General features: G+C 33.1%; 3 protein-coding genes across 3 annotated transcripts; 2 read left to right on the top strand and 1 right to left on the bottom strand.

The window, feature by feature from the left end:
- Window positions 1-1,710: 1,710 nt before the first annotated feature.
- On the top strand, window positions 1,711-3,308 carry LOTGIDRAFT_165255 (hypothetical protein; the record flags this gene model as incomplete). The annotated part of the gene is made up of 2 exons (XM_009062257.1): window positions 1,711-2,767; window positions 3,271-3,308. 2 exons carry the CDS (start codon window positions 1,711-1,713, stop codon window positions 3,306-3,308), a joined length of 1,095 nt encoding a protein of 364 aa, XP_009060505.1.
- Window positions 3,309-8,540: 5,232 nt separating this feature from the next.
- Window positions 8,541-13,438, top strand: LOTGIDRAFT_218994 (hypothetical protein; the record flags this gene model as incomplete). The annotated part of the gene is made up of 7 exons (XM_009062256.1): window positions 8,541-8,734; window positions 9,240-9,360; window positions 10,795-10,887; window positions 11,286-11,439; window positions 11,659-11,742; window positions 12,812-12,961; window positions 13,311-13,438. The coding sequence occupies exons 1-7, from the start codon at window positions 8,604-8,606 to the stop codon at window positions 13,436-13,438; spliced, it is 861 nt and encodes a 286-aa protein (XP_009060504.1). The 5' UTR covers window positions 8,541-8,603.
- Window positions 13,439-15,062: 1,624 nt separating this feature from the next.
- Window positions 15,063-21,776, bottom strand: LOTGIDRAFT_234410 (hypothetical protein; the record flags this gene model as incomplete). Its single annotated transcript, XM_009062255.1, has 5 exons — window positions 15,063-15,599; window positions 16,240-16,379; window positions 16,699-17,335; window positions 20,658-20,732; window positions 21,668-21,776. The coding sequence occupies 3 exons, from the start codon at window positions 21,774-21,776 to the stop codon at window positions 17,112-17,114; spliced, it is 408 nt and encodes a 135-aa protein (XP_009060503.1). The 3' UTR covers window positions 15,063-15,599; window positions 16,240-16,379; window positions 16,699-17,111.
- Window positions 21,777-27,488: the final 5,712 nt, after the last annotated feature.

Here is a 27,488-nt window from a genome sequence, read left to right as displayed (position 1 = left end):
AGTTAGAATCTAAAGGAGTTATAGATTTGAGCTTGGAGTAGGTAAAACATAAAGGTTTACGATATTCTAGAACAGTTAGGGGCCTACAGATTTTAGCTTGAGTAAGTTAGAATAGAGTTTAAGATATTCTAGAAGAGTTCTAGAATTAAGCGTGCAGTAAGTTAGAATAGCGTTATATCTACATGTAGAGGAAGACAGACAATTAATAATATTAATTAATTATATGGTTTCTATAGCAATATCTTAAAAATGTATATAATTATATCATTACCATCGTCCTAAAGCTATAAGTATTAATATCATTTTAATCTGAACTTAGTCTGGATTAGTGCTTAAAATCCCTCCACTTTTGCCACAACTTATCACATTAGTTGATTAAATCTTATTTCTTACCAGACCGTGTCCTGTCTTCAAACACATTTTCATGAAATTATAGATTGTCGCCAAATCAATATATTTATTATAATACATACATTTCTAAAGTAATTAATGCACATTACTTAAGTGAGAGAACATTTTATCACTGATCTTCAGACATTTAAAATCTGTTCAATCTATTTTTGAAAAAAAATCATGTATAGGAGTTTATTGTGGTTTCAACATCAGCAATTTTTAAAAGGAGGCATACAGAACCATGTTTGACGGACAGTCAAATGTTTGTCTGAAAGCAAACGATGGTTCGGTCTTGTATTGCTTTTTTGATAATTTCACTTAGAACAATATATTCATATAAACAAACCAAATAATATTTTCAATTTGAAAACTATTAACAACGAAAGAATTCCTTTGAATTTTAGGAATTTCACAATGATCGTAAAAATTAGTATAATAATGTACCTTTTATTCAAATAAACAATGGAGCTTTCTCAATCCTTTGTTACAATTCATACCATTATATTATATTTATGATTGCCTTAAAATGGATTTCCGTTTGTTAAGTACATCTTATTAAAGGACAGTAAAAAGCTTATAATTTAGTTGAGATTATACTAGTCAATTTCACAGTCGGCATTACAGAAAATTATATAGCAGTCTACAGCGTTTCCTTTGCTAAATGGAGGGTTAATATAGATTCACGAACTTAAAAGCAGAACTTTCAAGACGCATTTCAATAATAAATATAGAGTACTAAGCATACACCCACACAGGGTCTGTGTTTGGTTAACATGTTGAGCAGAATAATAGCCAACTCTACTTAGATTCAAATTCTGTGAAAAAAATCTGGTTTACATATTTGTCAATCACGCGATAGCTGTGAAAATATCGAAGAGCAAAAGGTGGGGTTGGGGGTTTGGGGATGGCAAAGGCCAATCTTTACCTATGTTAAATAATTCGAAAGTTTGGAGGGATGAGAGATGCTTGTAAATGCAATGAAGACATTTTGGTCGTTTGATGAAAATTTTGTGGGTTATTGCAAATTATTAAGGCTTATGCATTTTGTTTACTTTTAATGGAAACTTTTTTTTTAAAAATAATATAGTTTTACGGAATTTGCTACTGTGGCTGCTCGTTGTCAACCTGTCGTTGCTATCAACTTTCGGATCCAGTTTTTGCCATGTTAATCGGGAGAAAAATGAATTCGTTAAGAAGAAATGGCGAGTTATTACATTTGGAAACATCTATTGTTGTTCTACTCATTTTCATCACAAGATGAAACAAAATATTGTAAACTATAGGTACTAAGGTACAATTTTTATTTTTTCAGAAGAGATGGATAACTACACAGAAGAATTTATGAACGACACTTACTTCCGCGTCAATGATTGCGAGAGTTCCTTAAATAAATATAGTGTAGCGACAATTTTAACAAACAGAGTGCTGCCAATCGTGGTCTTAGGTGGAATTCTTGGAATCATTCTAACTGTCATAGTTCTGAGACGCAAAACAATGTGTACATCCACAAACTGTTACTTAACTTCATTGGCATTTGCTGATTTGCTCTTTTTAGTTTTGTTATCACTCCAGTTGCTGATAGAGAGAATAGTCGGATGTGACTTTTATTCTCAAGAAAAGTATATAGTAATACATCACTATGGAAATATATTCCAGAATTCAGCTCATATAACATCTGTGTGGATTACAGTCATGTTAGCTGTAGAGCGCTATATTGCTATCTGTTATCCACTAAAAGCAATGGCTATTTGCACTATTAACCGTGCAAGATGTATGATAGCAATACTTGTCATTTCGGCATTCATGTGCAGAATTCCCAATTTTTTTGACATGACGCCTACAATTCACAAAACTAATGGAAGCTGGATTGTAGAATGGAACTGGAATTTCGATGCCTATAACATTGCATTGCATACATTTATTGTAGATTGTGTTTTGACTGCGATCCTGCCGTTTATTGCATTAACCATTCTGAATATCAGGTTAATATTAGAGATTCACAAATCAAGTCGTTATCTGCGCTATCATCTTGCTGCCGATTCTAATGTTCAAACTGTTATATCTAGAGAGCAGTTAAAAATAACAGTCATGTTACTTATAATAATACTTGCTTTCTTTCCTTGTCAAGGTCCAACCATATTTTACCATGCTGTCGAAGCTATTTATAAAAGATTCAAAGTAACCGAATCTGATAAAATATTCGGCGATGAAAAATCTTACAGTCAATTTTTAGCTGCTGCAAGAATACTCCTCGCCCTGAAATCATCACTTAATTTCATCATCTATTGTTGGTTTAGTGAAAAATTCTGGAATACTTTCAAAAGAATCTTTTGTTTAAGGTATTGTTTACCAAAACAACTTCCCAAACGTAATGGTAAACACAGCAATAATAACAGCCATAGACCATCATATCTTATATCTAGAGAAACTACATGTTGAAACTCCTGTCTCATCCCATCTATAATAATAACAGGTTGTGCATTTTACTCAGATAGGTTTTCACAACAACTTGATCAAAAACACCCAAATCTGTCATGATTACCATTTAACTGTTCGAAGCAAAACATCGGTATTAGTGCTAGCATTTTTCGATTCCGTCAAAAAGTCTCTACAATTTCGGAAGGCAGCACCGCGATGTATATATACATGTGCTGAAACAAATCATTCTTGAAAGTATAATGCCAAAGAATTTATCTGACTTATATTTTGTGTTTCATTAACTAAATGTCAATTTACAAACAAATAAGAAATATAATGTATGTAAACAGTATTTGTATAAACTTTTAATATGCAGGCATATTGTAAAAAAATGAATTTGTAAAAAAGTTTCTGATATAAAAATGTAAATATGTATTTATTCTGTTTTGTTTTTTCCAGATTGCATACATATTCGTGAATTTCCTGAATTATCTTAACAAATTATATAATCATTAAATGTGGTAGGCTATAACGTGTTAATCATTCAAAAGCTCCAATGCACTGTAGAAAGACAGATTGAAGGCATTGACCAAACGGACGCCGTTGTCATTGGTTGACATCATACTGGTGGGTGAATTTTATAAGATCGACTTTAAGGAGTTTCTATTATTGAATTTTTGTTTTATCAACCCCCGATAAACAACACTTCATGTGTTTTTTTTTATCAGAGATAAAGCGTTGTTTTCAATGCGACCTATACTATAGCTTTCCGAACGGCACCGGAACAAAGTTGTTTTCAGTCCTGAGACATAATAATAATTATGCAGTTGAATGACATTTCCATTCAACACCTGATAATAATTAATTAAAGAATATAACAAACACGTCAGTCATAATTCTTGATCAATAATAAAAATCGATTGATACTCACATCGAAATGATAAATACCAGAGCATGTATTATAGAACAATCTGTTCAACTAGATTCAATTTGAAATTCGTAAATACAGAACAAAGATTGTAGAAATACTTCAGAATGGTTCAAAACAGGCATGGATTTTATTTCATCACAAATTGGGTAACACAAATCGGTATATTATGGATGGACCTATTTAAGAAAGTTTAACAAAGCATGGAGTAATAATTCTTCCTTGTTCAATGGCGTATAATGTATAATATCTATTTTAAGTGGTAGATCAGGCGATTTCTTAATTAACATTTATCTTTAAACCTGGCTTTAGCAGGCATGGTTGCATATCGGGTTAGTTATAATATCGGGTGTCCCAAAAAGAAACTTCCTAAAGTTCGACAGGTGTATCTCAGCTTTTGGTAAACTGATCTCTTTCAAAATTCTCACAGATAGGCCTATACGTCCAGATGTCGTTGTTCGACCCTGAATATATGACAGTTATACAATAAAAATCGTAGAAGTATTGCTCCAAACAAAATAACTTGCCAAAAAATACAATATCAAGGCAACTTACCTATTTCAACCTGTGTTCAATGTGCCCCCCATCTTCTTCGTCCACCGATCGCAACCGTTTTTCCATCCCGAGAGGCTGTTATGGATCTCATCTAAAGGTATCTGCTCCCAAGAAGTGACTATCCTGCCTTTTAGTTCCTGTTCAGTTAGTTTGTTCCGCTACCCCCGATACACCTTTTCCTTCAGAGAATCCCAAAAAGCATAATCCATTGGATTAAATTTTGGGGATTGGAGCTACAAGTTTGGGATACCTTGCTAGTATACTATGAGGTCCCGCCTTGTTGGCATCTTGGGATGAACAAAACGGTTGCATTGGTTGGCCAAGGAGATGGAGGGCACAGGTTGAAATAGGCAAATTGCCTTGATATTGCATTTTTTGGCATTTTATTTTGTTCGGGGCAGTACAATTTTTATTCCATGACTTTCATATTTTCATGGTTGGAAAGGGATATCTTGAAGTATATCTGTGAGAATTTTGAAAGATCAGTTTACCAACAGCTTAAATACTTCCCGTCGAAATTTGGGAGTTTTTTTATTTTTTTTTTATTATTTTCTAAGTTCGTTATGCTTTTTGGAAGTTGTTAAGAAACTAGGGAACGGATTTGAGTACAATAAACGCCTTAATGTAGAGATATGTGTCTCATGCGTATTCAACTAAGGTAGTAGGTATAGGAAGTTCCAGCGGATGTTTCATACGTATTCAACTAAAAATATCGAGCCATTATGTAGCCAAATACCAAAAACCGCATATTTTACGATTAGTACTCAACGTTTTTAATTAACCATTTTAAAATAAACTCAGTTTGATCAAGAAGAGACATAGATATCAATATCATACATTAGAAATATTTTAAGGTATAATTTACAACGTTTTTGATAAACATTTTACAAAGATAGCTTGCCAGGTAATATACACCCACTGGCAGCTTTGATTTTGAAAAAAATATTTGGCAGTACAGTAACAATCACCAGTATGAATTATTCAACCTTCAGTCATACACTTCTTTTTAACTTTTTGGGGCGATACTGAATAATATTACCAAGTTTTGTCAAAATCCGACAAGAATCGTGCCTTGTAGTGTTGACGAGCTAAAAATTGAAAACATTTTCAAGAGCAATGAACTCGTATAGAACATTTTTGATTTTCAATAGGGTTTTGTCAAAATCTGTTCAGCTTTGTGCCTTCCAGGGTGTTGACGAGCATAAAATTGAACCCGATTTAAACAAACAAGGATAATACTAAATATTTTCAATAGGATTCATCCTTGGGTGATAACAAACAAAAAACCTGTCAACAATTGAACTTTCTAGAGTGTTCGATTTTTCTGATTATCAATAGGGTTTATTGTTGGGTGATAACAAACTCTCACACTAAGTTTCGTCCAAATCTGTCAAGAATTGTGCCTTCTACTATAGAGGGTATACGCGCTAAAAGTTGAACGTGTTTCAAGAACTAGGGAAATAACTCATACTGAATATTTTTCGATTTTTCTGATTTTCTGAGGTTCATGCATGGGTGATTACAAACATTCACACCAAATTCTTCAAAATCTATCAACTATTGAACCTTCTAGAGTGTTTACAAGCTAAAATTGAACGCGTTTTCAAGAACAAGGGCAATAACTCATACTAAATATTTTTCGATTCTTCTGATTTTCAATAGTGTTTATCCTTGGTGCTTACAATCACTCACACCAAGTTTTGCCCAGAATTGTGCCTTCTAGAGTGTTTACTTACATTTCAAGAAAAAAGGGCAATAACTTGTACTAAAAATATTTCGATTTATCTGATTTTCAATAGGGTTCCTTCTTGGGTGATTACGAACACTCATACCAAGTCAAAATCAGTCAAGAATTGTCAATTGCTTGGACCATGGGTCTGGGATAAATCAGTCGGTAGTGAGATGGATTTTCATTTTCTAGCTCAATGCGAGAGATCTTAGTTGGTCGTTTTTTTAGCACTTTGTGCCCAAACACCTTAGCTGGCTCATCAAGACCTAGTTCACTATCTGATGTAGTCAGCCTCGCTGCCGATGTCATCATCTGGCTCAACTATCTCAGACTCAACAACATCAGTATCCGCTGAAGAATGGCTCCCCAGGGAAACATTAACTTTAAATTTATCTATCAATATACTCGGCATATACGACATGAGGTGAGTTTACTACTTTGATGTGAGTTAAATATGAAGCTATTTGATACAAGGGATAATCACAATCATATAGTGAAAAGAGAACTGGCAGTATAACTGCAAAGTGGCGACCCGGTCTCAAAAGATACCTTCAAAGAAAGGTTAATTTTTTTTTAACTATGGTATCTGTCACGTAACTTTGCTAGTAACATCACTTATTGTTGTTGAGTTTTTGCTTTTGTGCTTGGACTGAATAATCCGGGGACACCTATCGGGTGTAATAAAATAACATTATTAGGTAGTCTAAAACATAAAATTCAAATAGGTAGATAAGAAAGACATGAGGAATAATTTCTGATCGAGTTTTTGCAGTTGTGCAAATTGTGAGACATAATATAGGCTCTGAAGGAAGTTCAAAACGTTTTTATTTAGTTTTGTAGACACGGATACATGTTAAAATGGGTATACTGATTAAGACCGATGGTGTTACCAGAGACAGAAAATCTTATAATACGATGATATTGAACACTTCAGACCAATTCGTGACCATTAATATATTACCATAGAATTGAATTTGAGCCTCTCAATCTTCAAGAAAAAACTAATTATATAATCAATAAAAATAAATAAACTATATCACCTTACAAGATGGAGACTGTCCCTTTGGATGACAAATGATGCGACTATCATTACCTACTGTCTCTATTTATTATTGAAGTATAAATTTGATCTGAATTACCCCTATATTAGACGCAACATACATGGCCAGTAATTACTGATACTTCATTTATCATATAGCCTACTTCAATAACAAGAGAAAAAAAGCAATAAGATTTCAAATGAGACATAGACACGCTTATTAGAATGCATTTTCGTCTTCGTCAATTAATTCATTTCCAATATGACTTTAAAGAAGAAGGTATAATTGAGGTTCAAACGCTATTCTGAATGTAATTGAACAGAGCTTTGAATATAGAAAACAATGCTGTAATCGGTTACACAACATGAAAGATTATTTAGTTTTTGTAAGAATCCATAACAAGTAGGCTACACGTGACTAGTGAAGTAGGCTAGTGATAGAACTGCTCTCCTTACGATCATAAAACTGTATACTAACAGTAGGCCTATACAGTTCTATGTCTACATGTAGTCCAAGAATGGTTTTTATAAGCCCACATCTCTCTATGTGGACGTATATTGTCGGCACCCCTGCCCGGTCTGTCGATCGTCCGTCAACAACATTTGCTTGTAAATGCTCTAAAAACTAGATTTTTTGATGGAATCAAATGAAATTCGGTATTTTTATTCATATTCATAAAACGAAGATCAAGTTCGAATTTTAGCTATTTTCGACCGTTAGAAGCAGACTTATTGCCCTTGCCCCAAAATCTTCAATATGCTATTACTCTCTTAGTTTCAACCGATTTTGATGAAACTTAAAATGAATGTTTCGTTTTTACCATCTGCATGCCGTGAAAGGCGTATATGGCTGTGGTCCACTATCTTTTATATAGAAATGACACGCACGAACTTAGTTCACAGCCATTTTGATTTCCTTTTTAGACTTAATAAGTCGAATTTTGATAAAGGCTTGAAATAAACAAAGCTTCTTCAAATAAAATTTAAAGCCTTTTCTAACCCTTAAAATGTGATTTGAAGGCTTTGTTGAAATATTCTGTAGCCTTTATCAAAATTCGACTTAATAATTCTAAAAAGTGTTTCAAAATGACCTGTGAACTACGTTCGTGTGTGTTATTTCCACGTAAGAACCATACGTAGTTTCAATTAGGCTATGGGATTTGGTTTTAGGCTACACTATAGTGTTATGATAGGTCCTTATAGTGTTATATATAACACTATGGCTACATCATAGGACTGTAGGCTAGGCCTATAGCTAGGCTACACCACACACTGCAAACTGCAAAGGGCACAGACGCAAGGATACCTCACCCTCAGTACTTGCCCTAACCATGTCATCCTGTTACGCTGTCGTAACTTCAAATAAATTTCCCATGTTAACGGCATACTACACAATAGAGTTATACACTGTGTAGGGCCTACATGTTTCTTTATAACTCTATGGCACACTGTCGTAAAGGGAAATAACCCTGGTCTATATTTAGATGCACACGTGTGAATACATTTCTTGAAAATAATAACAATTAAAACCTATCTATAAAATGGATGCTATTAGAAAGGGTTGGTTTAGTGAATTGAGTCCGTTATGGCCAGGACAGTGTCTGTCCTTGGAAATTGAAGAGGTTCTTTACCATGAGAAATCAAAATACCAAGATATCTTGGTCTTTAAGAGGTAAGTAGGGTAAACTGGGGCATGTTGGTGACTTGGAGTAATAAAATAAATTTAGTCAGTTTTTTCCACATTCTGATCTGCAAGGCTCTGCACCATTACCTCTTGTAAATTTAATATATAAAGTAATAGGCGTTTGACCATAATCTGCTAATGTTTACAGATGTGCATTTTGACAACCATTTTTGTTTATGATGAGATTTATTCAGTCTACACAGTCAGACAAGCTTGTGCTTAATCTTTTGGGTTGATATTAATGAAAATTTCGCGGGAGGGAAGTGTGTCTATTTCGATGTAAACACATCTAACATTTAATTTCAATGAACCCCTAGACAATTAGTCTGAGCTCAGTGTGGTGCAGTCAATATGGTATTGTGGTCAATGTGGATATTTCTGTAGGCTACTCTTATGATCAGGTCAATCAATGATGCTGTAGAGGAACCCTTGTCATTATTCTTTAGAAACAATATTATTTCATAAGTTTTTACACAAACTATTTCTTCTTTAGTAAAACTTATGGTAATGTTTTAGTACTTGATGGTGTTATCCAGGTCACTGAAAGAGATGAACATTCCTATCAAGAGATGTTAGCTCACATTCCAATGTTCTCACATCCTAATCCTAAACAGGTATGTTACACATAACTTTTCTACAAATTTGGATTTAAAGAAGTCCTTAAAACAGGCTTTGAAATAATGGGACACATTATCTACATGCAATATTCTTGAATTAGAAAATATTGTAAACAAAGAACATAGATGTAGGAGAGAGGAGGGAGGTGGGAGTCCAAATATTCTATTTCTTGAAAAACCTTGGGCAGACAATTAAGTAGTGTTTTTGGGTGGTGCTTTCTAAAAAATAATGAAGTACTGAAAAAAACACAACACCTTATGTTTGGGCAAACCAGCCTGGCCCCGCAACAGGAACCTGAGCTTGCTGCGGGCCTGTATTTTGATCTGCATTATACTAAGAAATCCTGATGTAGTGATATTTTAAAGTAATTTTTATACGCCCTCATGAAATGGGGAGAGGGGGGTCACTCATGTCCGTCTGTCCATAATTGCTCATAAACACTCTAGAAAGCTCAAGTTTGACGAAACTTGGTATGGGTGTTTGTAATCACCCAAGCATTAACCCTTCCAAAAATCAGACAAATCGAAAAATAGTATGTATGAGTTATTGCCCTTATTCTTAAATTGTTGTGAGTGCTTGTAACCACCCAAGAATGAACCCTATTGAAAATCAGAAAAATCCTTAGTATGAGTTATTGCCCTTGTTCTTGAAAACGCGTTAAAATATTTTGTAAACAGTTAAGAAGGCACTATACTTGACAGATTTTGACGAGATTGGGAGACATTGTTTATTTTCACCAAAGGATGAACCTATTGAAAATGGAACATAATCAAATAAGTATTTTGAATGAGTTTTTGACTTTGTTTTTGAAATGCTTTGACAAAACTTTGTAATATTGTTCAGTATCACCCCAAAAAGTTAAAAAGAGGAGTATGACTGAAGATTGAATATCAATATTGGTGATTGCTACTGTACTGCCAAATATTTTTATTCAAATCAAAGCTGCTAGTGGCTGTATATTGCCCTGCCTTGCAAGCTGTCTTCTTTTGTGGTTATGTTTTAACATATGCTTACTCCGCTCCTGCTTGAATTTGTATTGACCATGCTACCCTGATAACAAACATTATGTAAAAGGTCATTGCTAAGGTGTTATGAATCATCTAAAATAAGTTTATATACAACGAAAAGTTTTACCAAATCTTCTAAATGTGACAAGATTTAATAAAGAAAACAGTTTGTTTGGAAGTTGATCATATTATGGTAATTATCTCAATGATGCTATAAAACGTTACTTGACTTAGAATAGAATCAATTATATATTTCATTGAGGAAAATTGGCATTTTATGTTATTGCCCTTTACTTGTAAATCTTACAGTAGATCATGATTCTTATTCAAATAATAGCATCAATAAAATTTGAGATAAAATTTTTTACCACATGAAAGATGACTACTATATAAGCTATAAGCTATCCTCATTCTTTGTTGCAGGTGTTAATAATTGGTGGAGGGGATGGAGGAGTAGCTAGAGAAGTTTTAAAACATCCACAAGTACTAACAGTAGACATGTGTGAAATAGATGAGGTGAGTTGGCACAACTGATATTTCTAATGTCACTTAGTTGAATTAGATTCAGATATATCCTGCAGAAATTAGATATAAAATAAATTGATCAAGGCATCTTTTGCTGCAATTTGAATATTTAGAAATTGACAAACAATTAACAATTGTGTTCAACTCATTGCTTATTCCAAGCAAAGTTTTGAATATTAACAACTGATATTACCTTGCAATAACTGTGATAATTCAGTCAGATCCAGCAGACTCACATAGTCTATTTGTTCCCCAGTTTCCCCTTCAAGATTAGAAGATGCTTTGGATTAACTGATTTGAAAATTCAAAAACATAGTATTTAATTAGTTTCAAACAATAACCTTGCAGCACCTGTAGATATTTTATATAAGTTTTTCCCTTCATTGTAGAAAGTGCCAGAAGTTAGTAAGAAATACCTGCCAAAATTAGCCAGTAGTTTTGCCGACCCTAAATTTACATTACATGTTCAAGATGGTTTTGAATTCTTAAAGTCCCATGAAGGAACGTATGATGTTATTATAACTGATTCTAGTGACCCTATTGGTAAGTATTTCTTTAAAAGGAGCAGTTTCAGATCAACAGACCTCTCGGTAGTTTGTATTGAAATTAAGGCAAACAATATGTAATGATTTTTTTACGCTCCACATCTTGTTAAAATGTTCACATCAGACATAATTATTAGTCTTCACAGTAAGACATTGTAGACCATTTAAGGTTTTAAAATAGTAAATTATACAGTATTGAACTTTATTTCAATTTTAGGACCAGCTTCTTCTTTGTTTGAGAAATCCTACTATGACTTGATGTCTAAGTCTTTAAAAGATGGTGGTGTTTTAGCTAGTCAAGGTAATGGATGTTATTTTATAGGTTTTAGAAAAGATATTGTTTTAATCTCTTACTGCTTCCCTGAATGTCTTTAAGCAATACTGTTATCATAAGAGATGCTAAGCATCCTTACATTCATGTACCATTTTTATAAACAGTAAAAGAATAAACAATAAAGTGATTGTGAGCCCCACGTCCATGTTAAATTAGTGAAGCCCACAAGTCTACAACAGCTCTGTAGAGTACCATGAATATGCTCCCTGGAGATGATAGAATGACAACTACTAATAACAGTAACAAACAGGTTCTTTTCTTCAAACTGACACCATGAATTATTATTTATCATTACATATCATTTCACCTACGCGAGATTTACTGAAAAATATACAATGAACTAATCAGTGAATAATAGAGAATCCAATGTGGTCTGTAGCATAAAGGGAGATAACAGTAGTCAGAAGTGTCAAAATATTCATGATAAAAATAACATTCTGCGCTCAACGAGTCAATATAAACACAACAGGTACAAATTACAATAGATGCTGATTAAGTAGGCAATTAACAAAATGTCCAAATGAATATAAACTACTTAAAAGTCAACAAAGCAGAATGGAGCGGTTTCTGTCTATTCTTCCTTCAAAGTTTTTCGAGAAGTGCACAAATAGGCTGAAAGTTATCATACAATAAACAAATGTTCATGAATCAACATAGATCGATGGAACGATTGTTCTTTATATAAATACGATGTTTGTATACGCTCAAAGCTGATACATTATTGTTACATTATTGTTCGACGTTCCAAAAAATGTTCCTGATTTCAGATTCTGTTCTCGTTTGGTTCTTTAAAATGGCGCTCCACTTAGCAGCGGAAGTCGATTTTGATTGGTCGCAATTAACTTGGAATCAGACCACCATTTCTTCAGTCTGCCAACTTGTAGCAGATGACGCATGAAACACATTTGAACTCAACAACCCTTATAAGAATATCTTTGCTTAACCCTGATTCCAGTATTCTTGATGGAAGAAAAAGAAAAGAAAATTTTGAAATTTTACTTCCCACATCCCTTTGAAATTTAATATTCTTTTATAGGTGAATGTTTGTGGCTACATTTAGATTTGATAAAGGAGATGTTAGAATTCTGTAAAACTATCTATCCTATAACAGACTATTGTTATACCACTATACCAACCTATCCTAGTGGACAGATAGGATTTATATTATGTAGCAAAGACAAGGCAAGTTATAAAACTTATAGACAATGGGAAATATAGCAGGCATCCAATAGTAGGCCTATCTAATTTACTTTGACCTGTTAACTTTATGGTTTCTCTATTGACAAGAGGTAAGAGAATGTCGTGATTTAAGCAAGGTGATACAGGGAGTGCAAAAGATTTGGAACATACGGTTTATAAGGATAAGGCCAGAACAATTTATTTTTTTTATTTTTTTTATTTTTACCTCCTACCTGAACTTACTAGAAATCATCTGTAAAATAAGAATATAAATCAGTCTGGCCTAATATGAGTTCAAACCATTGAATCACTGTCGAATCATTAACTTTACCATATATTATATATGTAGGAATTAGATTTTAGGAAACCTGTTAGATGTATTAGTCAACAAGAAGTAGATGATATGTCTTTAAAATACTACAATACTGATATTCACAAAGCATCCTTTATTTTACCAGAATTTGTAAGAAAGGTAATATTATAATGGTTTTAATGTGTACACATATTAATGTTCCCTCAGTTCATTCAAATCAAATTGAATTATTCATCAAAAGTAGTTCTATGTATAGTATGTATAGTATATACTGTATACATATTATTACCATGTTGATGACTCAATATTTGTCAAACCTGTCATATAAAGTTTGGGTTACTTTTGAGCAACTTCCATCTAAAAGTATGCGACAGATCTTTGCCTCTTAAAGTACACAGAGGCTCATATTGATAATTAAGCAAAATACTTTTTATGAGTGGGTGCTTTGAAAATTTATGCCTACAGCCAATTTACCTGAAACCTGGTAATAGTTGTATGGTTATTATGGTATTTCAGGTACTGGACAAGTAAAAATGCTGTATGAAGAGAAGAAATTAAAAATTTCCAAAGAATATATAGTAGCTAACTAATGAACATTATCGATTAGACAACTAGTCATATATTGTGCCATTTTGTACATTAGTACAGCTGAAAATTACAGAAAAATTCCTAAATATGAGTTATATTAATTATAAAATGTTATTCATGAAAAATGATTTTTATACGCCCACATGAAATCAGGGGGCGTATATTGCCGTCACCTCTTTCCGCGATCCATCCTTCCACAATTTCTCGTAAACACTCTACCAGGCACAATTCTTGACTGATTTCGATGAAACTTGGTATATTTGTTTGTAATCACACAAGGATGAACCCTATTGAAAATCAGGCGAATCGAAAAATATTTACTATGAGTTATTGCCCTTCTTGAAACGCTCGTAAACACTCTAGAAGGTGCAATTCATGACAGATTTTGATGAAACTTGGTATGAGTGTTCGTAATCGCCCAAGGATAAACCCTATTGAAAAATCGGAAAAATTGAAAAATATTTAGTATAAGTTATTGCCCTTGTTCTTGAAAACGCGTTCAATTTTAGCTTGTAAACACTCTAGATGGCACAATTCTTGATCGATTTTGACGAAACTTGGTGTGAGTGTTTGTAATCACCCAAGGATAAACTGTATTGAAAAATTGAAAAATATTTTGTATGAGTTATTGCCCTTGTTCTTGAAAATGCGTTCAATTTTTAGCTTGTAAACAGTCTAGAAGGGACAATTCTTGACGGATTTTAACGAAATGTGGCTTGAGTGTTTGATATCACCCAAGGATGAACCCTAATGAAAATCAGAAGAATCTAAAAATATTGAGTATGAGTTATTGCCCTTATTCTTGAAAACACGTTCAATTTTTAGCTTGTAAACTTTCTAGAATGCACAATTCTTGACTTATTTTAACAAAATTTGGCTTGAGTGTTTGATATCAACCAAGGATAAAGCCTATTGAAAATCAGAAAAATCAAAAAATATTTAGTATGAGTTATTGCCCTTGATCTTGAAAAATCGTTCAATTTGTAGCTCATAAAAACTCTAGAAGGCATGATTCTTGCCTAATTTTGACAAAACTTTTATTAGTGGGCGTATATTACCTTGCCTGGCAAGCTATCTTTTATTAATATTCTCCTTTATTTTAACTGTGTTGTTTTATTTAATGTTAGATTCCCAAATTTATCACGATGGCTAATTCAGAGCAGATCATGGAATTTCTTTTTCTTATTCCTATAGAAAAGTCATATTTGTAATATTTGTCAATTAACGAATTTATCTTATAAATACATTCGTTCATGTTACTTTAAAATCAAAATGAATAAATCTGACAGAAAATTACGTTAATATGCTTGAGATTATTTACAATTTATCTAAGTTATGAAATAAAATATTTTAAAGCTTTAAATTCTGACTCGTACAAACAAAGCAAAACAAAACAATTAACATTATGCATGATTTGATTGTTAAATGTTCTATTCAAAACAATAAAATAAATATAATAACAAAACGAAACAATTTACATTAAAAATGTGTTGATTGTTAAATATTCTATTTAAAACAACATAATATACAAAAAATACAGCTTACATGACACCTCATTTTAAGCACTGTACAAGACACAATTCTTGACGGATTTTGACAAAACTTGGCGTGAGTGTTTGTTATCACCCAAAGATGAGCCCTTTTGAAAATCAGAAGAATCGAAAATTATCTAGTAGGAGTTACTGCCCCTGTTCTAGAGAACGTGTTCAATTTTTAGCTCGTAAACACTCTAGAAGGCACAATTCTTGACAAATTTTGACGAAACATGGTGTGAGTGTTTGTTATCACCAAAGGATGAACCCTATCAAAAATATTCATACTCAATATAATTCAGTATCGCCCGAAGAGTTCAAAAGAAGTGCATGACTGAAGGTTGAATATTTCATACTGGTGATTGTTACTGTACTGCTAAATATTTTTATTCAAAATCAAAGCTGCCAGTGGGCGTATAAATACTCATACTAAATATTTTTCAATTTTTCTCTTTTTCAATACGGTTTATCCATGGGTGATAACCAACACTCATGACAAGTTTCGTCAAAATCTGTCACAAACAAATCTGTTTACAAACTAAAAATTGAACGCGTTTTCAAGAACAAGGGCAATAACTAATGCTAAACATTTTTCAATTTTTCTGATTTTCGATAGGGTTAATCCTTGGGTTATTACAAACACTCACACCAAGTTTCGTCAAAATCCGTCATGAATTGCACCTTCTAGAGTGTTTACGAGCGTTTCAAGAACAAGGGCAATAACTCATAGTAAATATTTTTCGATTCGTCTGATTTTCATTAGGGTTCATCCTTGGATGATTACAAACAACCATACCAAGTTTCGTCGAAATCAGTCAAGAATTGTGCCTTGTAGAGTGTTTACGAGCAATTGTGGACGGACCGACGGATATGGCCCATTTCATGTGGGCATATAAAAATCAATATCAATAATCCAAACACATCAAATTATTGCATCAATATACATGATCACACCATGCTTCATTAAAATCAATTGAAAACTGTAGTCTCTTATGTGTTCACAAACAAATTTTGACATGTTTGTCCTAAGTCAAGGGCAATAACTAAAAGACCATTCATTGAAATATTAAATTCGAACTTGTCCAAGGTCTCATAAATATAAATGATTACACCAAATTTCATTAAAATCAGTTGAAAACTGTAGTCTCTATTGTGTTCACAAACAAATTTTGATGCGAGTTTCCTAAATCAAGGGCAATAACTCAATAACCATTCATCGAAAAATCGTCAACTTTGAATTTGACCAAGATCTCATCAATATGAATGATCACACCAAATTTCATTAAAATCAGTTGAAAATTGTAGTCTCTATTGTGTTCACAAGAAATGTTGACTGACCGACGGACAGGAGTGACGGCAATATATGTCCACATTTTCTTGTGAGCGGATAATTAATAATTAGCTAAATTAGGAGAAAATTACCAGCAAAATTCAAATAAGTGACTGATCAAGAAAGGTCAAAAAGTCTTTTTTTTGTTTATCCAGACTGTATATACATGTAAATTTATGATTGGTTAAAACTCTTAATTCTATGCAATAAGAACATAATGATATGATTAAGAATACATGATAATTCATGAGAAACACTAAATAATCAAATAGTTTGCTTAATTTGACACTAAAAAATAAGGAAACCCATCTTTAAACATGTTATTTTCTTTTATTTCTAAGTTCAATTAGATAATTAAAGTCAGTCTTTATCACAATTGCTTTTCATTAAGGCACTAATCGTTTGTCCAATAGCTGGGAGTTAATAAAGGTTTTATCGGACTATAATCACCACAAGCTGTCAGTAATCTGATGAGATTTTTAACAGATGGATCACCTGTTTTCTCTTTCCAGGTAAGCAACATCTGATATAATTCTTCTCTGCGTTTAACAGAATCATCTTCTCTCACCCTATCACGTATATTCTTTAGACATGCATCATCCAGCTGTAATAACTTTCCTACAAAATAATATATGGTATATGCAGATAAGTTTGAGTGAAATACCCTGTTTTAGTGACAAAAAACGTTAGTTTTTTTATTGTTTGTAACGATAATGTTATACACAGTTAAATCTTTATACGTATAGTTTTGATTTTGGCAGCAGATCTTGAACTTGCCTTTTCTTTGGCAAATATCTTGACTTAATATCTGAACAACAAAAGCATTTTAATTTATAATTAATTTTATACGCCCACATGAAATGGGGTGATTCCAAAAAGAAAGATAGCTTGCCAGGCAAGGTAATATACGCCCACTGGCAGCTTTGATTTTGAACATAAATATTTAGCAGTACAGTAACAATCGCCAGTATGAAATATTCAACCTTCAGTCATACACTTCTTCTGAATTCTTTAGGGCGATACTGAATAATATTGAGTTTGAGTTATTGCCCTAGTTCTGGAAAACGTGTTCGTGTCTTTAGCTCGTGAAAACTCTAGAAGACAAATATTCAATCTTCAGCGCGGTAATGAATAATAAAACCAAGTTTTGTCAAAAGTCGGCAAGAGTCATACCTTCTAGGGTTTTTATGAGCTACAAATTGAACGAGTTTTCAAGATCAAGGGCAATAACTCATACTAAATATTTATCGATTTTCCTGTTTTTCAATAGGGTTTATCCATGGGTGATAACCAACACTCATGCCAAGTTTCTTCAAAATCCATCAAGAATTGTGCCTTCTAGAGTGTTTACAAGCTAAAAATTGAACACGTTTTCAAGAATAAGGGCAACAACTCATACTCAATAGTTTTAGATTCTTTGGATTTTCAATACCACCCAAGGATGAACCCTATTGAAAATCAGAAGAATTGAAAAATATTTAGTATAAGTTATTGCCCTTGTTCTTGAAAACGAGTTCAATTTTTAGCTCGTAAACACTCTAGAAGGGACATTTCTTGATGGATTTTAACGAAACTTGGCATGAGTGTTTGTGATAAACCCAATTGAAAATCAGAAAATCGAAAACTATTTAGTATGAGTTATTGCCCTTGTTCTTGAAAACGCGTTTAATTTTTAGCTCATAAACATTCTAGAAGGCACAATTCTTCACGGATTTTGACGAAACCTGGTGTGAATGTTCGTAACCACCCAAGCATGAACCCTATTGAAAATCAGAAGAATCAAGAAATATTTAGTATGAGTTATTGCCCTTGTTCTTCAAATTTAGCTCTTAAACACTAAAAGGCATTATTCTTGCCGCATTTTGACAAAACCACGCTGAAGTTTAAATATTTGCCTTCTAGAGTGTTCATGAACTAAAAATTGAACACGTTTTCAAGAACAAGGTCAATAACTCATACTCAATATTATTCAGTATCGCCCTAAAGAGTTCAAAAGAAGTGTAAGACTGAAGGTTAAGTATTTCATACTGGTGATTGTTACTGTACTATTTTATTCAAAATCAAAGCTGCCAGTGGGCGTATATTAACTTGCCTTTGAGAATTAACAGGATTGTAAAGCGGTTTTCTAAAAAAAATTCATGTTTATCAGGGACGCTGATGGCATCAATTATTAAAAAAATAAGTGTTTGATTATGTTACTAATCCCGAAATTTACTTTATCACATAAGGCACTTTGCAATTATTGACGTTGTCAATGTGGTCATATATTGTCATTAAATAAAAATTGGTGTTATCATTTATAATGCTGAGATCTTGGTCAAGTTCGAATTTGAAGCTTTTTCTATTTCTCATCAAAAGTTTTGAGTTATTGCCCTTGACTTTGTAAAACGTGTCAAAATTGATTTGTGAACACATTCGAGAGACAACAGTTTTATCTGATTTAAATGGAATTAGTGATCATTTACATTGGTCATATTGAAATTTGAAGATTTTTTGATGAACGGAATTGGAGTTAGTGCCCTTGACTTCGTTAAAACGTGTCAAAATTTGTTTGTGAATCTACTTTTAATGATACACAATAATGTTTAATGTGGCTTGTGAACAGGATAGATGTGACAGTTTAAGTCAGAATTTTATGCTCGGTTAGTCCACATTCAATAGCTCAGTCAGTAGCTATTTGGTTTGTTGTGTTCTAGACCAACTCACCTCAAGATAAGAAAAATTCTGATGCCTGTGCCAGAGCTTCAAAGAGTAAGTCCTATTTCGGCTTTCACCCTTAAAACCTTACTCTGGAGTCTGGAGCTTTTGCTGATAAAAGTATAATAATGTGGAAATATATTGTTGTCATCCATAGCGTCTGTCCACAATCTGCTTGTGAATGGAATATATTGCTAAGAATTTGAAATATTTAAGGCTTTAAATTAACTTGTGAATAAAAACCAAATGCATCGAATTAAAATCCAGGAATTTGCTTAGACTTTGTAATATGGATTATTATTGTATTCCAGGGGCCTCATTCTGGAACACTTAACTTTGATTGATTATAGTGTTAGTCAATATCAAAAATTGATTTTAAAGGAGCATTCTGTCTTTTTTGTAAGTCACAATTTTATTTGCTCCAATTTGTTAAAACTACACACCAAAATCTAGATAAATATGTCCCTTAACACATAAGAGTGCATCCACACGTTTTCAAATGCCAAGAAACCCTAAATAGTATTTCAATAGTTCCTTGTCCACATACAACAAACCCATAAAAAAAATTCCACGCTCTGTGACACTGCCTAATACACTTATAACTTCCTAGGGGGGTTTATATGTGTTATCACTTGGCATGATCCTATAGATGTTAACCATTGAAATTGATATCAAAATGTCACATGAGCATATTAGTCCTAATATGAGAATATTTGCCTCGCAGTGGTGACATTCCTAAATGTTGACCCTATAACTTTTTTTTTTCAGGTTGATGCCGTTTATTGTAGATATATAGTGTTAGGACTTCAATGTCACTGTTGGTTGTTTCCTCATGTTGTCTTTCTCTCTAGGTAGTATACCTCCTTCTACGCTCATGTGGACATAGTACAACACGGCATAGCAGTGTAATGTAATTATTACACCAAAACTAGGTCGAACTGCTTAATTAGCAATTACATGTTGTGCTCTCCGTTTTTAAAACAAATTCACTCTGATTAAGTAGACACATAAATATAAATAACCCAACTTCAGAAATATTTTCAAGTATTATTTGCGACAATTTTGATTATGAAAATTTTGCATACTGCTCCTTTGAATTATGTTTTATTATTTAATCCGACTACTGTATTTCTTAAACTGTGGCCAAAGTTATCAATACAGTCTGCACTGTTGATAAATAGGATGAAACATATTATTCAAATACTAATTATAATAATGTACATATAATAATCAACATAATTACCATATTTCGAAAAACGTCTATCCCATGATTTTGAAAGTTCTGCCATCATGTTACTATCAACTTCTTCTGAACAATCTAGAAAAATATTAAATATTCTATGCATAGTAGATATTAATCATTTATAAATGAATGTTTTGAATTCAAGATAGCTTGCCAGGCAAGGTAATATACGCCCACTGGCAGCTTTGATTTTGAATAAAAATATTTAGCAGTACAGTAACAATCACCAGTATGAAAATATTCAATCTTCAGTCATACACTTCTTTTGAACTCTTTAGGGCAATACAGGATAATATTGAGTATGAGTTATTTCCCTTATGTTCTTGAAGACAAGTTCAATTTTTAGCTTGTGAAAACTCTAGAAGGCAAATATTCAATCTTCAGCGCGGGACTGAATAATAAAACCAAGTTTTGTCAAAATCCAACAAGAATCAGTGTTGCCTTTCAGTGTTTCAGAGCTAAATTTGAAAGCATTTTCAAGAACAAGGGCAATAACTCATATTAAATATTTTTCAATTCTTCTGATTTTCAATAGGGTTTATCCTTGGGTGATTATGAACATTCACACCAAATTTCATCAAAATCCTTCAAGAATTGTGCCTTCTAGAGTGATTACGAGCTAAGAATTAAACGTGTTTTCAAGAGCAAGGGCAATAACTCATACTAAATATTTTTTGATTCTTCTGATTTTCAATAGTGTTCATCCTAGGGTGATTACGAACACTCATACCAAGTTTTGTCAAAATCCATCAAGAATTGTGTCTTGTAGAGTGTTTACGAGCAATTGTGGACGGACGGACAGACATGGGTGACGGCAATATACGCCCCCCATTTCATGTGGGCGTATAAAATGCATTTTATTACCTATGATCGCAAAAGTCTTACTTAAGTATTCGGTGTGCAACAATTAAGGCAATTAATTTTTTTTTACGATCCCAGCATCTGATTCTTTTTTTTGAAAAGAGATACTTACTGTATTATTTTAAAAGAACTATATTCCTGTATTTTACCTTGTAATTGTTTCAATCTGATATGTTGTTCATGAGTAAGCTCTTCGACTTCACTGCATGATTGTTTTCCTTGACTACGAGTATAAGGTCTATGTCTGGTAACATTCATTGTATTGATGTGGCCAATTTGCAAATATTCAGCATTGTCAACATGGACATTATTGGTGATACCTTTAAATAAAAAGATAGCTTGCCAGGCAAGGTAATATACGCCCACTGGCAGCTTTGATTTTGAATAAAAATATTTAGCAGTACAGTAACAATCACCAGTATGAAATATTCAACCTTCAGTCATACACTTCTTTTGAGCTCTTTAGGGCGATACTGAATTATATTGAGTATGAGTTATTCCTCTAGTTCTTAAAAACGTGTTCAATCTTTAGCTCTTGAAAACTCTAGAAGACAAATATTCAATCTTCAGCGCAACAATGAATAATAAAACCAAGTTTTGTCAAAATTCGGCAAGAATCATACCTTCTAGGGTTTTTATGAGCTACAAATTGAACGAGTTTTCAAGATCAAGGGCAATAACTCATACTAAATATTTTTTCTCATTTTCTCATTTTCAATAGGCTTTATCCATGAGTGATAACAAACACTCAAGCCAAATTTCGTTAAAATCCGTCAAGAATTGTGCCTTCTAGAGTGTTTACAAGCTAAAACGCGTTTTCAAGAATAAGGGCAATAACTCATACTCAATATTTTTAGATTCTTCTGATTTTCATTAGGGTTCATCCTTGGGTGATAACCAACACTCAAGCCAAAATTCGTTAAAATCCTTCAAGAATTGTCCCTTCTAGAGTGTTTACAAGCTAAAATTTGAACGCGTTTTCAAGAACAAGGGCAATAACTCATACTAAATATTTTTTCGGTTTTTCTGTTTTTCAATACGGTTTATACATGGGTGATAACCAACGCTCATGCCAAATTTCGTCAAAATCCGTCAAGAATTGTGCCTTCTAGAGTGTTTACGAACTAATACTAAATATTTTTCAATTTTTCTGATTTTCGATAGGGTTTATCCTTAAGAGCTTAATTTGAAAGCGTTTTCAAGAACAAGAGCAATAACTCATACTAAATATTTTTTCGATTCTTCTGATTTTCAATAGGGTTCATCCTTGGGTGATTACAAACACTAATGCCAAGTTTCGTTAAAATCCATCAAGAATTGTCCCTTCAAGAGTGTTTATGAGCTAAAAATTGAACGCGTTTTCAAGAACAAGGGCAATAACTTATACTAAATATTTTTCGATTCTTCTGATTTTCAATAGGGTTCATCCTTGGGTGATTACGAACACTCATACCAAGTTTTGTCAAAATCCGTCAAGAATTGTGTCTTGTAGAGTGTTTACGAGCAATTGTGGACGGACGGACCGAGGGACATGGGTGACGGCAATATACGCCCCCCATTTCATGTGGGCGTATAAAAATGAGAGTATTACAGAATGATAGCAGAACAGCAGAAAAATAGAATGTTGAAAAAATTATGAACCTCAGATTTTTTTCTCTATAAGATTCTATACATATGACGTTGTAATAAAGGGATAATCGCTCTATTGAAATAAAAATATATTTAAGCCATCGGAGACAGATTTATTCATAATTCCTGGCATTTTTTGCATTTAAAATCTTCCTTTTAATGCTGCAATAGCAAACTATATTTATCTGTCACCCCTAACCCTGCACTGTGTATTTATCAAACAAACATGCCACAATACATTTTCTGATGAGGCAGTGTATACTCTTCAGGAATCAATTTCTTTTCCTTAAACTTCTTTCTCATGGCAAGTCATAACTAATTCTGATGATGTCAGATCTACATTTTACACTGTTTTACACCTGAAGTTCGGTCTGGGTCTTCTGCTCGGTGCAGTCGGTACCTGAGTGTTGAGTTGCTTTGGATCGCAGCTCAAAGTGGGTCTGATAGTGAATAAGTACCGTGAGGGAAAGTTAAAAAGAACATCTGTTGATGAAATTAAAGCACTTGTACTAGGATTTTAGTGGTATCAGCAAATACCAAAGGTGTTGTAACGTAGAAAATGAAGTTGAAAGAATGAAAAATTTACAAGGATAACAAATTTGGATCACAATCTAGGATCCCATATATATTTGGTCTTTAGCCCAACTTGTTGGCAAAGATCTTTCATGGATTATCCATACACTTCATTGCCAGAATATTGAGGAAAGGTTATGCAAAGCAAAAGAAGCTGGGAAACAGGATCCTTCAGACTATAATTTTTTTTTAAATTGTGTTCTGTTATTTAATATAATTTTTTAGAGGTTTGATTTTATAGGCCTATATTAAGTCAGGGAAAGGTTGTTACCTATCAATTTTTCTCAAAGCTGACAGTATTTCAAACAATTAGGCCTACAATTTGCAGAAAGAAAAAAGGAAATTTCCAACCTAATTTTTGTTCACATATTCATAAAGATTCCTTCTTGCTCAAAACTATATAAAATACTGTACTTGTCCTTTGACTGCGATGAAAATTACTACGTTGTTTTGATTCAGATGATGATAGTTTTTTTCTACCCTGCTTCTGAAATAATCAATAACAATGAAATTGTAAATAAATTGCTTCATATACCTTGACTTTTATTTTAGGATCATAAGCTTATTCGTATACCCTTGCCTACCCCAGTAGAGCAGTCTGCAATCATGGAGTCCAACAACGGACTCTATTTACAGATTTATTGGAAGTCAATCTGAAATATCATGACCTTCTGCCTATAACAAATAAGATAGCTTGCCAGGCAAGGTAATATACACCCAGTGGCGTAAAAATATTTAGCAGTACAGTAACAATCACCAGTATGAAATATTCAACCTTCAGTCACACACTTCTTCTGAACTCTTTAGGGCGATACTGAATTATATTGAGTATGAGTTATTGTCCTTGTTCTTAAAACATGTTCAATTTTTAGCTCGTGAAAACTCTAGAAGGCAAATATTCAATCTTCAGAACGGGACTGAATAATAAAACCAAGTTTTGTCAAAATCCAGCAAGAATCATGCCTTTTAGTGTTTAAGAGCTAAATTTGAAAGCGTTTTCAAGAACAAGGGCAATAATTCATACTAAATATTTTTCAATTCTTCTGATTTTCAATAGGGTTCATCCTAGGGTGATTATGAACATTCATCAAGAATTGTGCCTCCTAGAGTGATTACGAGCTAAAAATTTTAATAGCAAGGGCAATAGCTCATACTAAATATTTTTTTATTTTTCTGAGTTTCAATAGAGTTTATTCTTGGGTGAAAATAAACACTCATGCCAAGTTTTGTCAAAATCCGTCCAGAATTGTCCTTTCAAGAGTATCTACAAGCTAAAAATTGAACGCGTTTTCAAGAACAAGGGCAATAACCCATACTAAATATTTTTCGATTCTTCTGATTTTCAATAGGATTCATCTTTGGGTGATGATAAACTCTATTTACAGATTTATTGGAATTCAATCTAAAATATCATGACCTATTACAACAAATAAGATAGCTTGCCAGGCAAAGTAATATACGCCCACTGGCAGCTTTTATTTTTGAATAAAAATATTTAGCAGTACAGTAACAATCACCAGTATGAAATATTCAACCTTCAGTCATTCACTTCTTCTGAACTCTTTAGGGCGATACTGAATTATATTGAGTATGAGTTATTGCCCTTGTTCTTAAAACGTGTTCAATCTTTAGCTCGTGAAAACTCTAGGAGACAAATATTCAATCTTCAGCGCAGTACTGAATAATAAAGCCAAGTTTTGTCAAAATCCGGCAAGAATCATGCCCTTTAGAGTTTTTACGAGCTACAAATTGAATGAGTTTTCAAGAACAAGGGCAATAACTCATAAATATTTTTTGATTTTTCTGATTTTCAATGAGGTTCATCCTTGGGTGACAACAAACACTCAAGTCAAATTTCGTTAAAATCCGTCAAAAATTGTGCCTTCTAGAGTGTTTACAAGCTAAAAATTGAACGTGTTTTCAAGAACAAGGGCAATAACTCATACTCAGAATTTTTTGATTTTTCTGATTTTCAATAGGTTTTAACCATGGGTGAAAACCAACACTCATGCCACGTTTCGTCAAAATCCCTCAAAAATTGTGCCTTCTAGAGTGTTTACAAACTAAAAATTGAACGCATTTTCAAGAACCAGGGCAATAACTAATACTAAATTTTTTCAATTTTTCTGATTCTCGATAGGGTTTATCCTTGGGTGATTGCAAACTCTCACACCAAGTTTCGTCAAAATCCATCAAGAATTGTGTCTTCTAGAGGGTTTACAAGCTAAAATTGAACGCGTTTTCAAGAACAAGGGCAAAAACTCATACTAAATATTTTTCGATTTTTCTGATTTTCAATAAGGTTCATCCTTGGGTGATAACAAACAACCATGCCAAGTTTCATCAAAATCAGTCAACAATTGTGCCTTGTAGAGTGTTTACGAGCAATTGTGGACGGACGGACCGACGGACGTGATAAACAAAAAGATATGGTCCCATATGCATTAAACATCTTAAAGTGATAGTACGTCTTTTTAAACTTGGCAAATAAAACCCAGTAGTTATACCTGGTGTTATAAATAACATAACAGGATCCATATATAATCCGATAAATCCAAGTGACCTTCACCATGCAATGGTTGCCATTCTTGGATTGCTGATTTGGAGGAAATTTCGAGATGGCCTAAAATATTCTGTGACCGTGAGAACCCTATGAATATCTGCAATGGTCAAAAGTTGCACATGAGATTTCGCATTGACAAAGCTGAAATTCTCTTCACAACAGATCTAATAGCTATTGCATTAGGGCCTTGTACCTACAGAAACCATGCTATCGATTTACAGGTTTTTGCTGCTCTGAGGTATTATGCATGTGGTAGTATCCATCAAGTTAATTCAGACAGTAAAGAAACACCAAAGCACAGTATGTAAGATTGTCTATCGAGTTACCTGTGCTCTTCTCAGAAGGATTAATGAATTCATCAGCTTTCCTGCCTTCAAAGCTGCCTTTTCTAGAATCGGTGCTGTTGATGGTATTCACATAAAGAAAGGCAAAGCTGGCAGCTTCGTATTGAAATGAAATATTTGACCTTCAGTCTGGTCAGAAACGAGCCTTTAAGTGTTGACAAATGAAAATGATCAAGAAGTCGACTGTGAATCGAAACAACTAGTATTCTATAAATTAATATTAGTATAAATATACTATTATAGAGAGAGTCAACTATTAATAGTATATATATACTATTATAGAGAGAGTCAACTATTAATAGTATATATATACTATTATAGAGAGAGTCAACTATTAATAAAAACAGATGCCTGTGCCCCGTGTACCGAAGGCTGTGCTCACTAAAGATCCCTCAACAGTTGGAAATCGAAAAAGAGCCCACTTGGTGCGGAAAAGTAGGAGGTAAAACACCATTCATTTCATTTTCAAGATAGGGAAATCTGTTTTGTAAGTGACTATAAATGTAATAAACTTAGGCTACTGACACTGTTTGTCCATGGATGAAGTTTTGACAGCCGTATCCGAGTCCATCAAATACTAGTAACTTTCTCTCTGTAAATGTAATCTTTTGGTCTAAGTGGGTTTGATTAGATTAGTCTAATAAAGGATTTTTTGGAAACAAACAATATCGCTTGAAACATGTTTTGTATGTATCTGGACTTTTTTCCCAGAATTTACCATAAAAAATAGACGTATATAAATATAAATGATATTTAATAACATCTTTACTAACCTCTTCCGCTGGTTTAGAGCCATTATCTTCGTTGGATGCCATTTCTTTCAAATAAAGTACTGGTAAATAAAAGTAAATTTTCGTTTTT

The sequence above is a fragment of the Lottia gigantea genome, assembly GCF_000327385.1.
Source record: "Lottia gigantea unplaced genomic scaffold LOTGIsca_50, whole genome shotgun sequence".
NCBI classification, from domain to species: Eukaryota; Metazoa; Mollusca; class Gastropoda; family Lottiidae; genus Lottia; species Lottia gigantea.
Note: the sequence above shows the minus strand (reverse complement) of the source record. Positions and strands in the feature narration are given on the sequence as shown.